At 34.5% G+C, this 16,096-nt stretch overlaps 1 protein-coding gene across 5 annotated transcripts in view; it reads right to left on the bottom strand.

Annotated features, from left to right (window-relative positions):
• LOC119634438 overlaps positions 1-16,096 on the bottom strand; it is a 71,323-nt gene that overhangs the window by 26,733 nt on the left and 28,494 nt on the right. For 4 of the 5 annotated variants that reach the window (XM_038028617.1, XM_038028618.1, XM_038028616.1 and 1 more), the window contains 3 exons: positions 3,475-3,704; positions 3,035-3,249; positions 2,517-2,773 (listed from right to left, as the gene is read on the bottom strand). In XM_038028617.1, the coding sequence (XP_037884545.1) occupies positions 2,517-2,773; positions 3,035-3,249; positions 3,475-3,704 (702 nt within the window). The remainder of the gene's footprint in view (positions 1-2,516; positions 2,774-3,034; positions 3,250-3,474; positions 3,705-16,096) is intronic. The other variant, XM_038028619.1, reaches the window with a different exon arrangement.

Raw genomic sequence — 16,096 nt, 5'->3', positions numbered from 1 at the left:
TCCGGTTACCGGTTAGTCGTATCGATGTAAGTTTTTTTTTGTTTTTTGAAAGGGATTTTAGTGAACATTGAAAACGTGCAACAAGAGTTTCTCTTGCCCGTGAACAAGTTCCGGACATTAGATCACTAGAGATTTCTCTACCGTTCTCATATTAAGACTCAATTTATGTGAATAGAATGATAATCGAGGTGCATCGGAAAGGAATTAATTTCCTAAAAGGATTGTGTGATGTGAGTTCATGTTTATTCACCAACTGCTGCCCTGCACTGCCTACCGTACAGAATACTAAATCCTTTACGCGCAGAAGTCGACAATTCGATAGATAACTTTTGCAAGTGTTCCGGCTGTTCTTCGAGTCTCCAATGCAGTTTTAATTCTTTAGGGATTACAAGAGTACACCAGAACGAAAAGTATCCTAGCGCTCTCTCCTGGACAGTAAATTGGAGGTATATCCAAGAGTGATTGTAAAACATAAAAAAGTCGCTTAGGGCGATCTCTGCCTGAGAGAAATGTTATACTGAAAATACCCTGAGTAACTATTTTGCTCTCTCGGCCGTCAATAGTTGCACTAAGACGGGAGAAAATGTGAATTTTTACTTGCGTTTGACTTTGAAATTCAAAAACGTTTTTGAAATTCTATTGCTGTTGCAATTGAAAGCGAACTCTCACTTGAAATTCCATTAATGTATCAATGTATCAAGACGGAAATTTGTTTCAAATCAAAGACAGGGAAATGCCATACAGTGGACATTTTTTTATAATTAATTCGAGTTACATATGTAGCCCGTATGGCATGCAAGCTGAATATTGAATTTAGTTAAAGCTTTAATTGCAGTTATTTTTTGTTCTTATTCTAACACTTTCTGTAGCCGTGATTGTGAAGCTTAAGTCATCTTAAATGAACTGAAAAAAAAAAAAACAACACAATCGCAATCGCAATCGCAACAAAAGGCAATAATTTAACAGAAAAATGTTGTAAATTTTTACGGAGTGCTGCTGATTAACTCACGTTTGCATAATAAAATAATAGCAACGGCAACAACAATAACGGCGTTTATGGCGCCAACTATAAAGTCATTATAACAATGTTTTCTACATACTATTGTACAGCATGGTATGGTGTTGTTTAGAATAGAAGTCGATAACATTTTCCTTACTCCAAGTAACCAAGGGTGGGAGCGTAGGAGAATAATGGATGGAAAGTCCTTTGGTGTTGTTCAAACAAAACCATAAAATAATTGTAATGAATTGTGCAACTTTTGCTCTTTTGCATCAACTGGACAATCTTTATTTATTCATTCCCTTCAGTTCAAATATTTATATATAGCTTTTATATTAGCTTATAGCGCTTCGACAAACGCTAGGATATTGTTTTGCGGGCACTTTGATACCCGCAAGCACTACGTCGCTGGCCACTGCCCTACACTATTATTTATGTATTGTGCATATTACAGACGGCTAGTATGATTTCTTGGATAAGTAGTGCACCAGAATATCACGCTTAAAAGAAAGCTCCTTAAGTGAACGCGCCTTAAGTGTCCAAGCAAAGTAATAAATATTTAACAAAAACACTCGATATGAAAACAATCAACAATAGACTGAATTTACAAAAGAGGTTTCGCGTGCCTCCTCGATGTTAGCAAACAGTCATTCCTATAAGATATTTCATTTACAAAGTTCTATTAGTGTATTAATGCTATTGACTTGCAGAAAAATACGGGTTGTTTTGAACTATTTTACAATCTTCGTATACCTATACGTCGATCGACGGCTAATATTTCCAAGAAAGAGTATAGAAACTATTGATGGGTATTAGTATAGTATACGTTCGTCTCAAGCTGAAGGTAATTAATTTTTGGTTTTTTGCATAAAAGACTCGCGCTTACATGAGCTGACACAGCCAACTCTCATGCAAAGAAGGAGAGTAAAGTCTCGTTGTTTAAGTAAGTGTTAAATGCGATAAAAGAAATACAAGAGTAAATATGTATGCGTATACGCATATGAAAAGGAAATTATTTACTTAATGTCCATATTAAAAATGTATTAAATTTTATTTTTCCCTTCAAAGTGGTAATGTTCAGAGAAGAGAGAGATTAAAAGCAAAAGACAAAAGCCTTTTCTTTTCAGCTGTGGCATTGAAGGAATTGCAAGCGCTTTTGTTTTTAATGTTGTTTGTGTTGTTTTTATTGTTATTGTAAATAAATTGATTTCAAAATGACATTTGTGGAGGATTTGACATTGACAGTATTGAAAATGAAAAATGACATTTAAAAGTGGTTGAGAATTAATAAGCCGCACTGCATACATGCGCATTGTAACTTCCCTGTAAACAACATCATATAATTTACAACAATTTTTTATGGTCTTTTGATAATTCTTTAAAGAGTTATAAAATTTTAAATGGCCGAGACAGACAGACATCATGGGTTAATCATTTAGTTTATCGTCTCAAATTGACAGGAAGGCAGGTAGTTACATATTAAAATCGTCTATAAAGATAAAAAGCAATGACTTACCTCGTCGTTTGTGAAGACCTCGATATTTGGTAGGTGATAAGATTGGTGGCCGCGGAGCCATCATTTGTGGCACCTCATCAGCATTAGCAGCACTAGTTTTTTGATTGGTGCTAGTTGATGTGTGATGGCGTTCACTGGCCTGACGCCAGTTGCTAAAAGAATGACGTCTTGCCCCTGCACTGGGTAACGTATGATGATGATGATGATGATGATTATGATGATGGTGTTGCTGTTGCTGATGATGATGGGGAGTCTTGCTAGAAAACAGAACAGAACAAAACAAAACAACAAATGTTGAAATATTTAAAATGATTACTTTTCTGCACGATTGGCTGTGTTAAAATGTATGCAACACAAATGTTGCCAACAGCTGCACATATCACTTTTACTTTAGAGAAGATCAAGGGAATTAACTATTAATGCTCGCCTGTCATCACAAGGATTGATTATATATATAGTCGTGTTGTTTTGTTGTTGTTGTTGTTGTTGTTTTATTTTGTTTTTTCCTTCTTACTTACCTTGGTGATGTGCTGCTGAAAACATCATCTTGTTCAAAATTATGATGGCTTGTGTTGTTTGCTTCATGACAGGAACTTAAACGTTCGCGAAATGTTTCCGAATGTGAATTTGATGAGCGAGCACGTCTTTGATGCAAAGTAGCAGTTATTTGCGGTTGTAATTGATGTTGTTGCTGCGTTTGCTGCATCAATGGCTGCAGTTCAAACGTTTGCTGCTATTAGATAGATAGATAGAATAGAAGAAGAAAACAAAAAATGAAAATAAACGAAAACGAAAACAAAAACAAAAACATCGTTCTATGTTAGTGGAAGGAAGTTGTGTGCAGCATAGTGTGTTAATCTTATTTACATTGCATATCATGATTATTAGGAATTTTAAATGTATTACGCACATGAACATATTATGTATAGTTGTATAATTTTTTCTTTATTTAACTTACATGTGCGAAACCACTTACGGCACCAAAATTACCACGCGGACTTCCCAATGTCAATGAGGCAGCTGTATCCAGATTGGCAGAAGTAATTAATCGCGTTTGTTCCGGTATTACGACACGCGGGCTATTGCCCTTTGAGTTTCGTCGCTTGAATATCGAGAAGCCTTTGCTGGAGCTCTGTGAATCAGGTGTGCGCGGCGATTTCGGATCATTGTAGAAATAATACGGATTATCTGGGAAAGAGTAACACAAATCGAGATTTTATTATGAAAAGAAAGCTCAAGTTGGTCGAATTAGACGCGTTTGGATTCTTTTAGTTTAAACACATAAAAAACATTCCCATCGTAGTTAAATCATTCAAAAATATCACATCTATCTGAGCGGCGTAAGTGTTCAAATTCTCTAAAGAAGTTGTTTTGGTTATATTTGATTATATTTATGATGAGATAGATCGCTTGTCACACTTTTATGCGAGATCGTAGTTCCAAATTCGTGCTCCATCAAGATTACAATACGAAAGCGAGCGCCAAGTCAATATGCTGAACGCTTGACAGCTTGTTTAGCACTTGAAAAATTCAATACGACTTTAAATATATACTTATATACATGTAAATATATGTGTGACATTTGGTTGCTAGTTCTTCTGAAAACCCATTCGGAAACGTCTAATAGCCAGTTCAGCCTCATATGGGCAATAGCAAGCGTACTCTGCCTTCTTTAGGTATACTTTATTAATTTTTTTAATTTCAAAGGATGAAAACTTAGTAAGAAACGAGTAAGAAGATTATTACTGCTTTATGGTAGGTAGGTCTGTGAGATGACGATCATTTTATACCAACACATACCAACACATATCGAAAACGTAAGCGTGTAAGTTGAAGTCAATTCAGTTTTTTTATAGCAATGCTTCCTGATGACTTTGAGAAGGGTTTTTATCAAAGCCAAGTTCAGTCTCACGTCTAAGTCGCAAGTTCACGTTTATCATTTTTGCTTGAAAGTTTCTATTTCAAAATTTGCACATATGTCTGATCGCACATTCAAATAGGAGCACACTATCATTTTTAAATCAGATTTCTTCCACTAAATTAAGTTAGAAACTCAGACGAAACCTTCTACCAGTTGTGCTCAGGAATAGATGCTCTTAACCGGGACTCAAATATAAACTTCTATGCATTGTAAATGTTTAACAAATGGAATATAGGATAACCCCTGCCGTTAGGGTAATTAGTTTATTATGCTCGCGTAATCCGCTCATGAGTATAATAAAACATAGAGTATTCTTTAAGAGAAAATTGAAATTAATTTGCATTGAATTGCACATGAATTCTCTTTAACACAAACGTACATGAGGCGAACGTTACTTCGAGCAAAAGTTTCATTTTATTTGTAAAGAGCTTACATTTAATTCTCTGTAAAAGCATGTTTGTCTGTTTAGTTCAGATAAAAGAGAAATTATTTGAACGCAGTAAAAAAATATTTAGCGTTTAATTAGGAACGTCTTTGTGCCAAGTAGCTGTTATGATATTTGTTGAAAAGTCTCATTTTTTACAATGTATTTAAAAAAAAAAAAAAGTGTAAGCTTGTTGTGCAGTTAGTTTATTTTTTTTTATTATTGCTACGACCATTTTATCAAAACGTTTGCAACACCCAAGCTTATATATTCTAGATTAACACCTAGGCATGATCGTTCTTCTATCTGTTAGCCTCTGCGGCTTTGTATGGTGAAAATTCTTTCGACCGCTAAAGTTAATGGGAGTAAGATAAGAAGTCCACAGTACTAGATAAATGGAGGAAATCGGTTTTTCAAAGCGAAAGAATTTTGCGTTTTGCTCATTGCTCATATACTGCAACAAATAAAGGAATAAAACTGTTCGCATATTCGTACGAAAATGAAAAAATCCAATAGTACAGAGTAAACACAAATTTCTTGCGTTTCCTTTCCAAGAAAGAACTGATGGTTATGAAATACTCGACCACGGCTGAATATAACTTCTTTGCTCTTTTCCTTTGCTTCTGTACGATTACAAGAAGCATCGTTGACGTCTAAGAGATTTTTAATAAATATTATCGCAAGCCGGTAATGGTAAAGAGCTTAAAAGTCTCCATGTAAAACTCAAACGGCATTGAGCATCACACAGTGACCGACATTATGTACTGTGACAAACGGAGGGAACAATGGTACTATTTTTTTTTTAAGGAGTGTGTTTGTCTGCATCAGTAGCCAATTGGATGACAAGCGCGGTTACTTACTATATAGTTTCGTCACAACAACAATTTGTAGAATAACAAATAAACGGACGGATGGACTACATAAATGGATTTCTAAGCACAAATTACTTTGCGACTTTAAGAGGTGCGATAAGTTTCGGAGTGACAGCGAATTACGAATATAAAGGATCTCCGTTGTATGATCTCTTGTCGACTAAAAAAAGATTGGTGGAGCGAATGTTTGCGGTTTGCGGTGTGGAAATAAAAATCTTCCTAAATTCGTCACTATTCACAATTCAAGAACACTTGAAATCAGTCTTCACCGTTTCGACGTAAGTTTTACCTAAAATCTGGCGAATTATGCGAAAGAGAAATAAATGAAAAGAGAATCTTGATACGTATCCACTACACTGTTTTCCTTTTCTTCTCTCTCTTCCTCTCACATTGAGAGTTAAAATTAATTTATATGAATAATATTTTAAGTATCTTTTATTACACGCACACAAAGTTTGTTATATATAAGAAATAGTATTATGCTCGACACGAGTTATGGATGCCTATGCCTTCAATCTAAGGATAATCTGTATAAGGATAAAGGATCTTCATGGTTACCTCAAGACCGTGCGAACGTCAACATACCACTCTTTAGTTATCTATCCTTAAAATTAAGAGCTAAATGGCTTTTTCCGTAAAGCTCTTGTTTCGTTCGTCACTTAATATCACTTCTGTTTTAAAAGGCGCTGAAGTATGCTGACGTCTTACTGTACATACAGATTTTGAACAATTTTCATATTCAAACCCGTGGCTTTTGAGACATCACATGAAAGACTTTGTGTGAAGTTTAAGATTGTTTTCAAAACTTTAGTGGACAGACGGACATAGTTACATTCATTTAAAATGGCACATGTTCCTCTATCTGAATGTGAATGTACGGGCGTCACGTGACGTGAAATGACAAAATTAGTGTATCTGCGATCTTATCGAGGAAATTATAAAAAATCGTATTAAATAGAATGATTATATAAAATAAACTGAGTTAAATATTATTTACCCGAAAATAATGTATTGGTTTGATTATCCACCGTAACAAACATCTTTATTGGATTTTTTAAAGCTTTTTTTATTTATTATTGTAATTATTTAAAATATAGTTACGGATCGTTATATGACAGACTGTTAAGCACTTTATATTTATTATTTATATAAAATTTATGATTACTTTATGAAAAACACAAAAAAGTTTCACTATTATGCACAACTCAAAATCAACATAAAAAATGAAAATTTATTCTGTTGTCATTTAAAAAAAAAAATTATGAAAAGAAATTTATTAATAATTGATTTTTATGAGATTTTATTATTCACTCTATATGCAGTGTGCAACCAAAAATAAACTTCACTTTTTGTTTTAACGTTTTATGAGTTTAGGTTTAGGTCTTTTTAGGTGTATGGTGGGGGTTGATGTGATGTGTGTATCTTGAGTTTTTATGTGTGACTAGTTTTCTGTGAATGTAACGTATTTTTACGTAATTTTTGATATATTTTCGCCTTAGCTTTCAAATGAAATAAAAAATTGTAAACTATAGAGCCGTTATGCGTGTTGTTGCATTGACATTCCGGAATGGAATAAATTCTGAAACTCTTCCACACACACGAATCATATGCAACAAGCGGCAATTGTATACGCGGTGATAGGCGTACAAAACGGAGAATTGTCTGTTTAGCGTTTGGATTGCTTTGGTTGCTCGATCGTTTCGCTTTAGCACATGTGTAGGAGCGTGCTTGTGTGTATATGTTTATTTATTTTCTTTTTATGTTTTTTTATGCTTTGTTTTCGAACATAGTTCTTGTGGCTTCTTGAAAAATACGCTCGCACACATGCGCACATGCTTTTCATACTAACCATCAATTATTTCATATCGCGTTCACCGCCACCATCGTTCATGCCCGTGTGCATAGGCGCAATCACTCTATTGCAAAACTGTATAAATTGTTTCGTTGTGTTATGTATGCGTAGATGGGAGCGCGCATTTATTTGTCCCGGCTTCTCTCTGTCCGTGCGCATATGCGTATTAAAAACAACAACAACAACAACAACAACAAATTAGATCACATAATCAGCATATATGCTAAACAACATATTATTGTACCCACATTTAAAAATTGTTGTTATTGTTGTTGTTGGCATGAAAAGAAATATGTAACTTTATGGAATGGGTTTTTGTTATCTTCTCTCTACCTCGCTTTCTTTCGTTTTCTGACTTTCTTTACTTGACCTTTCTATTCGAACTAAATGAACTTATTCTTCTCCTCTTACGGTGCCTGAGCGAGCAAACACTCTTTCATTTGTTGGTTAATCTGTGATTTTTCTAACTTATAACCGGCACTTTATTCTTTAGCCCTCGTAATTGATATTCCATACATGACCAAGATCTTGTAGAACGTTTCAAGAATTTCTAATATTGTTTGTTTAAAAATTTCTCTCTTTATTTCTTACAAATTGATTCTAGTTTTATTTAGCCCTGTCTTTTTTATTTAGACTTAAACTAAAAATTTTTTTATTCATATTAATATTGAAAAATAATAATAAAAACTATTTTTTCTTTGTATAGCTTCTCCGAATTTTTTCTGTTTAACAAGCTATTAAGCACTAAATGAGTCGCTTCGAAATTCATGACTTAAATATTCCCACACTTTATTGACAGCGTTTGCTTAATATCGAAGATTTCCCATTTAATGTTCTTTCAATTAGTTCCATACACAATGTATGTGATAAATAATTGTTCATGTGTTTGTTAATGCAAACGTTATGCATTTTCAAAGTCGTACAAGGAGAGAGAGATGCGGAAAATGAACTTAATGAAGTTAAGCGACGAAGTTCTATTCGCTTTGCACGAAATTTGCATGCATAGGAAGATCCTTCAGATCAGTCAATCCATAAGTCCAATGATGTCGATTTTCCGCCCAAGGTATATACAACTTTGGGTAAAACACTAGATCGGAGGCAAGCTTTTCATGTTTTATAAATTCTTTCATTTTGTTAGCAATTTCGACTAATTGGCGAACTAAGTCGATTTTAAAACTTAACACACTATTCTCTACATGTAAGAGGGAGTTCTATCAACTATAATCATACACAAAGAATTTAATCAGTCGGCCCGCGCAGGTGAACCAAACGCCCGTAAAAATACTTCAGGCAGAGCTCTAATGTGCTTTCGAATAACGTGGTATATGTTAAGCCTTTAAAAAGACGGGAATTTAATGGATACGTACACGAAAGGATTTGATTGGCCAGGAGTTGCAGAGAAAAGTTTATTTAATATGCGTATGATAGCTGCCGTTATAGAATAAATACTTTTCTAGCTACTGTCCAGGAATGCTGTCATCTATGCCGCAGCATCCAGAAGAGCCCAGTTAGATATACGCTATGGAAGCATTAAAATTTTCCAATATACACAATCTCAGACGAATTATTGCAATCAGCTGGTATACTACGCTTTTTCTATTGACAAACAACGTTACTAGCATGCTAGAATATCGTTCACTACTCATGGTGTCGACAGGTAGAAAGAAGCTTCGAGGACCTAAGGTTGTACATTCATGATCAATGTGCATGATCTGAATTGATCTAGTCGTGGCTGTTTTTAAACGATCGGAAAAGATGGTCTTTCGGAATGTATCACTGACCTGATATTACTTAAAAGAAAATATAAAGTTTGCGAATGAAGGGCTACAAAGGACTTTCAGCTGTTGGGGAATGGAAAGATAGCATGCAAAGAATTAGGCGTAGCATGGCTACATTCTGAAAATAGCAAGTATCGGTTTTATGTGAGCATACGTAAGTATCGTCATGTGACACGTGTCTATGAATCTTTACCCCTTTACAAAGCGAGGATCATAAAACTAAACCTGTCACCGGTACAAAGTAACAGCAGTGACAATCTAAAGAACCAAATATAGCAGAGGAAAAAGAGGCAAATGCCACAGCGTCAATACCTCCTCACAATGTCGATACGATTAGTTGTAAAAGATTGCCAGACTGTAAGGGAGACAGATACGCACTTTCCAACAGAGTTCTTTTGCGCTCCACTTAATAAAAACGGGGTATTTGTACCGTTCAAATAAAAGGAAATTCTATTTTATTGCATGAGAGTGTTTACAGATTTACGACCATCTCTGTGTATGGATAGAAATATCAAGTCTATCTACTCTCCGAAAATACTAAGGGTAACTATGTTATAGAAATGGCAAAGACATGCATTTGAAATGCTCCTTAAGTGAGAGAAAGAGAAGAGTAGTACTAAATAATAAACACACATAGCCGCTATGTTTAGAATGAACAAAGCCACTTAAATGTTACACGCTTTAAACGTTGTTATTATTGTCTTTCTTTCGGTCCGTCTGTCTGCCTGCCTGCCTGCACATTTTATTATTTCTACTCAACTACAATTGCTTCTGAAATAGACACTTTCGTTTCAAGATCATCATCAAGATTGTGTAGTAGACAACACAGACATATTACTAAAAGTACTTGATGTGCACTTGCACGAACTTTATTGTGTCTCTATACATTTAAGAAGTACAAAAAAATAAATTGTTATTCATAAATAGTAGAATGGCAAACAAGACATTTCGGTCTACTAAAACGATCTAAGCATTTTTGTGGATACAAAATAGACTTTAATCAATTATCACCACTGCAAACCCAAGAATACCGCAACCATTTTCTTTGGGCGACGAAAATGAAAAAGGCAAACCTTTCACTTTTGCCACATCACATAAAGACATTTTGTGCGGCTTGCCATTTCTTCAATGACATTGATATTATATTACCAGAATAACAGAAATCTCTAAGCGGAAGCATTGCAGATGACTTTTTGCCCACCCAATACATGTGTAGATTTTTTTTACTATTAGAAAATATATTTCGTTCTTCGTGATGGAAAATTTATAATTCTTCAAATTTCTCTCGCTCTTCAAAAGTCACTCCATACAATTTTATATGAAAATTCCATTTTCAACTACCAGCATGACTTTGTGCCTATTTACCCATAATGACCACTTCTTCTTTCTTCTTTTCACAATGCATGTTGTATACGTGTGTGCGTTTTTAATATGTTTTTTCTCTTTTCGCAATTTTCGGTACGCATTCTCCAATGAAACATTTACTTTTCCCGAGAACAATCTTTTTCGATAAGATTGATGGCACATATGTGGACATTGTTTAGAAATTTTCAAATCATTTCTCAAAATGACATTTTCTGCGATTCAACAGATCAATTGCCTTCCAGTTGAAGTTTTTATTTCAAACTGCTGTTCGTTAAAGTTGGCATTTTTCTTCACGAGTAGAGTTAATCGAATACCCGAACGATTCCCCAGAGATGCTATTGCGCTCCTAAGATGTTTCTTGTTATAGGAAATCTTTCAGAGAGAAAAGGTAATAGGACATAGATGCTTTAGGCGTTAGTAATAAGAAATATTTTCCCTTTCCTTACAAAAGATAGCCAAGAGAACACCGCGCAAGACCCAGTAGAGAATCTGTTGTGCTATGAATTTTGGTTTCACTTTTATTTAATACTTTAATTTTAGGTAAAATTAACATTAAGAAATCCAAAAAGTCAATTATTAAATTTGCGGTAGCTGGTTAAACGATTTAATGTCATCGAAGACGTTAGCGGTCTCCACTCATTGCCATATACTGATCAAGTTCTTTATCTAAATCCTCTTTGGTGATGGGTGGTTTGCGTTTGGCCTTTTGATTATATTGCTGTGAATGGTTAATATTTCCCTTGTATTTACAAATCTGCTGATTCTTTGGGATCTCCTTATAACCATCCTTGCTAAGTTTGCCTCTTTGATGTGTCACATTATGCATGTTGAGAATTTCGTGTTTATGTTTATTTTGTGTCCAAACAATATTGCGCATGTGGAGACTCGGCAAGTTATATCGGCTTCTTGCGTAATTACCTCCGTTCGGGCTACAATATCGTTTGTTATTCTCCTCGGCCTTGCATCTCGTACCACGATGTTGTTTAGGACAAGTAGTAATTGATCCTTTTGAACTAGTCTTGTTAGTGCGATTGTCAAGCGATTTTCCCAGTCGGCTGTTAATCGAGAGATCCTTACGTTTTAATAAATTAGCCCTTGAGACAACCACTGATTGCAATTTATATTCAGGTCTATAATTTTGGTGCTGCCAGTTCGTTCTTTCTGAAGAGATGGTCGTAAAGCGTCCTTCCTTATTTAGCATCAATGAAGCTGACATTTCGCTGCCAAGATATATTTTCGTCAGACTTGATTCACAAATTACGATGCTTTGCCTATAAAGTGCAATTGAGTTATGCTTTCTTAGAGCAGATGGAGTTGCTTTTATAATGGCTTAAGATGACCAAATAAATCGATTCAGGTCTACATTATAAAAGAAATCTCGAACATTTCCACTACTAAATTATAGTAATAAAAATTGTCGAAATTTACTATTTGTTACGTATTAACTTACATCCCGGAAAATTCCCTACAGGTATACGCGAACGGATAATTTTTCATTGAACTGCAACATTCCTGGATAAGAGGATTTAAATATTTCCCATTTATAGCTGTTGACTTGTTCAGAAAAAGAATTTACTTATAACATAAGTTTTATCTTTTATATTACCAGAGTTGTTCTCTTTACGGATGCGTGTGTGAGTAGAGCTTGGGTCTGTTAGTGTCTTCTAGAAAAATGATAAAAAGGAATAGGAGAAGTTTCGTACTTCTTCTCCAGTTTTTAAATACTTTCCAAGAATTGCAGATATTGACAAATTTTTTCACCCTTCTTTGACGTCTCTCACAACCATAACAGTGGAGCACCATTCAGGCTGTGAAAATTCAAGTTAGCTTAAGTTTAGGTCATCCATATATTAATTATATAATACAGGCGTAGTATTTAAAGCGGGGCAAATAATTTAAAAGATAATTTTTTCCCCAGAAAATATCGCATATTTTAGTTCTCGCATTCCTTTTTTTTTTTTGTTACTAACAATATCTTAACGGGGAATTCAACATAGAAATTACTTTACTTGACACATACGAACTCCTTCTAAATAGTAGTAGCAAATAGTAGTAGGAAAATAGTATTAGAGAGTTAAGTTAAGAGGGAGTATATATATTTTAAAGTAGCTTCAAATCGTCGGGATATTTCTACCGCAACCAAAACCTTTGTTTCGTGGGAGAAATCAGGACACACTGGAATATATTTTGATGAATAATTGCAGTCCTTGCATTAAGTGGTTTGAGGCTGTTTAACAAAATCTTGCCAAGTATATATCTATGGAAGTTTATTTACTTTGAGTTGTAAAGTAAATTGGCTTTATATTTGAACGGACGTTATACGACCTATGCTGGCATACAGGCATAAAGAAGCGAAAAAGCTTTTGAAATTGAGATAAAGTTAATCAGCGGTAAAGAGAAAGGATTGCTATATTCTCTGACTTCTAAGCTGAGTAGTCATCCAAAGCATTGTGAAAGGGCAAAGGGTTTGCGTAATCGGCAGAGCCCATGCCCCAAGTGTTCGATCGTTAAAGAAGACGATTAAAGAAAGCGTTTAGAAAAACGATAATTAAACATTTGGTTATCTTGTTAACGGTCATAGTTAGGAGTAGAGTATCAAGCGATATGATCCGCAGTCTAATAGGCTGACATAGCCATATAACTCAACGAAAAGGTTGCACAAAATCAATAAAGAATTGTTGATTGTCCGCGACATGGGTAGATAGATTGCGATGAGAGCTAAAAGATTGTGTAGGGGAGCGGGGCGAATAAAGCAAATATAAAATCGTAAACAATAATTTGCATTAAAATTTGAATTCGAATTTCTTAGAAAACACCGATCAACTGAGTATAAGAGACATGAACTGAACACAGCATTGTGTTTTTTTTCTATGACGCAAGCCCACTGGAATTTTGGAAACAATACACCAGCATAGTGAACTAATATTGAATCTATTTTGTGTTCGTTGATCGCGATTCTAATGCAGTGAATTCGGTGAATTTGAATAAAAATTATTGTTCATCTGCAGTTGCAAGTTGTAGTAAATATTAAATATTATATTAGTGTGAATGTTTGTATGTTTGCATGTATTCTTTTAAATTGCACGTGCTCGATCGACATTATAGGCTTGTGGTGGTCACATTGCTCCGTTAGATAGACGTATGATTATCAGTGTTAGTACACCATCAACGCCACTATTAAAACAACTATTGATACTTTTCCAGAAATGCGTAAATTTTTTTTTTTTTTTGTTTTTATTGCTAGAATAAGTTACCCTGCCGCACACAGGCACATAAATGCAATACAATCGCAGTATAATCACATATTCAAAGCGTCCTCTTCCTGTTTATGCTTTTTATTTATTTTTATATTCATTCGCCTTTCATTCAATACATAACATAATACATTATGTCTTATGTTGCTCTTTCAGCATATTGTTGCATTTTTATATAAAAACTCATTTTATAGTTTTGTTAGTGCATTTTGTTTGTTTGTTGGCTTGTATTTTTCATTTTGGATACACGTGATGTTTTCATGATTTTTAAAGTTTTCCCTCCTGATTACTGTTTAATGCATTATATCGCTTGATTATATGCGGCGGTAGTGGCTGTGGCGACAACAGCAACGTTGGTTAGGAAAGGTTCGTTATTCTTGTTTGACTTTGCGTTCCTTTTCGTTGCGGTCGAAGAAATTATGCGCACATTATACCGACGTTTGGCCAGTGGATTTTTATGTTGTATACTTACTGTATGCGTTTCTTTTTGTTATTTGTCTATATCGCTGTGTCTATGGCTTGCGCATGCGTAAACTGTTTTGGGGATATTTTTAACTTAACATCAAATTTATGACAAATTAACGAACTCAATAGTACAAGCTAAAGAAAAGAAAGAGTTTAGAATATTTAGTTTGAGTCGAATATCGTTTGCTTTTATCAGCTGAGTGTCGCTTACCGAACAAAAAATAAAAAGATGTTGCACTAACTTCAATGGAACACAAGTAGAATTTCAGACATAATAATAAGGCTTTTAAATAAGTGATTTTTCAAAATCAAAAAAAAAAAACATTTTCCACACACAAGAGAAGCAGTTTCCTCGACCAAAAGTAAAGTTAGTATTGGCCTTATTGTTAAATGTCTTAACTTAACTTAAGTTAACTTAATTAAAATCACTGACCATAAAATAGTTTCTATATGCACTCATTTAATCGAACGCACTTATGGGAAATTAGGATCACGATATATGACAACATTGTGTTCAGAAAATAAAACGAATTCTTGTAAATGTCAACTCTGTGTCTGGTGTTGTTGTTGGGTTACCTCAATTGTAATTGACATTTGACAGAAGTTTCATGTCATTCGAGTTTTTTTTGCTCATAAATGAAAGTGTCTCTCTTCCCGCAAACTCTTTTTAATTGCTCATAATGATCTCAAACGATTAGACCCGAAACTGTCTCTCTCTAATAATTTTTTGGTTCACAATTTTTTTCCTTTTTTTTTATGTTTATTCAAAAATTTTCCAATAAATTTAACCATAACGTGAATTTGTACAAATCTGCATGCGATTGGTTTTTATTCTTAGTTTTTGCCCCACTTGTAAGCCTTTATTGCGCCATTGTTTTATTAACCTAATATTTTCTTAACGTTTTCGATGCGTCTATGCAAGCAAGTCCCGTTTTTGGAAACGAGCTTAATACAAATTCTTCGTTCAATAAATTCGCTAACTTATTGACTGAATGATAAAGCATTTATATTTTGAACTCTGAATTCTCTGAATTCATGGGACTAATTAGTCCCATTAGGTTTGTTCGATTTTTGTCAATCTCAGTGTCAGAATTAATACCTCCTTTAGATCTTTTTTACATGTTCTTCAGGAAAGGCAAACAAGGCGCAAACTCACCTTGTGCAGCGTACGAGGCAATCAACACAATAAAAAATGCGTGGGGCTGCCTCCTAGTTATTCCTCGGCCGACGAGGTATGTAAATCAAAATTTTACTCTTATCGGGAATACGTATATTTTAGAAGGGAAATCTTCGTAGAATAATTCGTTGAGTCTGACTACAACAAAAGGACTTTTGTGACCATTGTATTGATGGAAGATGAGTCTTTTGCTCAGTGAAAACAGTTCACCCAAAGCTTTTAAACATTTTCCTTCTATTAATATAGAAAAATTTATTTTTACATATAGCCACCGCAAAAGACGTACGTCTACCCGATCAGGACCAAAAGGGGAATAAGCGTATGGTTGGTTGTCCGCTGGAAGGCTGGTTATATCGTTAAAATCTTGTCTAGTGTCCAAAGGTCTAAACTTTGTTTTTCCTTCATTTCCGTAGACTAAAGTTGCAAAGCCAGTTAAATTAATCTCTAGATTCGCTTGCTATGAACAAAAGGT

The sequence above is a fragment of the Glossina fuscipes genome, unplaced genomic scaffold (assembly GCF_014805625.2).
Source record: "Glossina fuscipes isolate IAEA_lab_2018 unplaced genomic scaffold, Yale_Gfus_2 3, whole genome shotgun sequence".
Taxonomy (NCBI): domain Eukaryota; kingdom Metazoa; phylum Arthropoda; class Insecta; order Diptera; family Glossinidae; genus Glossina; species Glossina fuscipes.
This window is presented reverse-complemented; position numbering and strand designations above follow the sequence as displayed.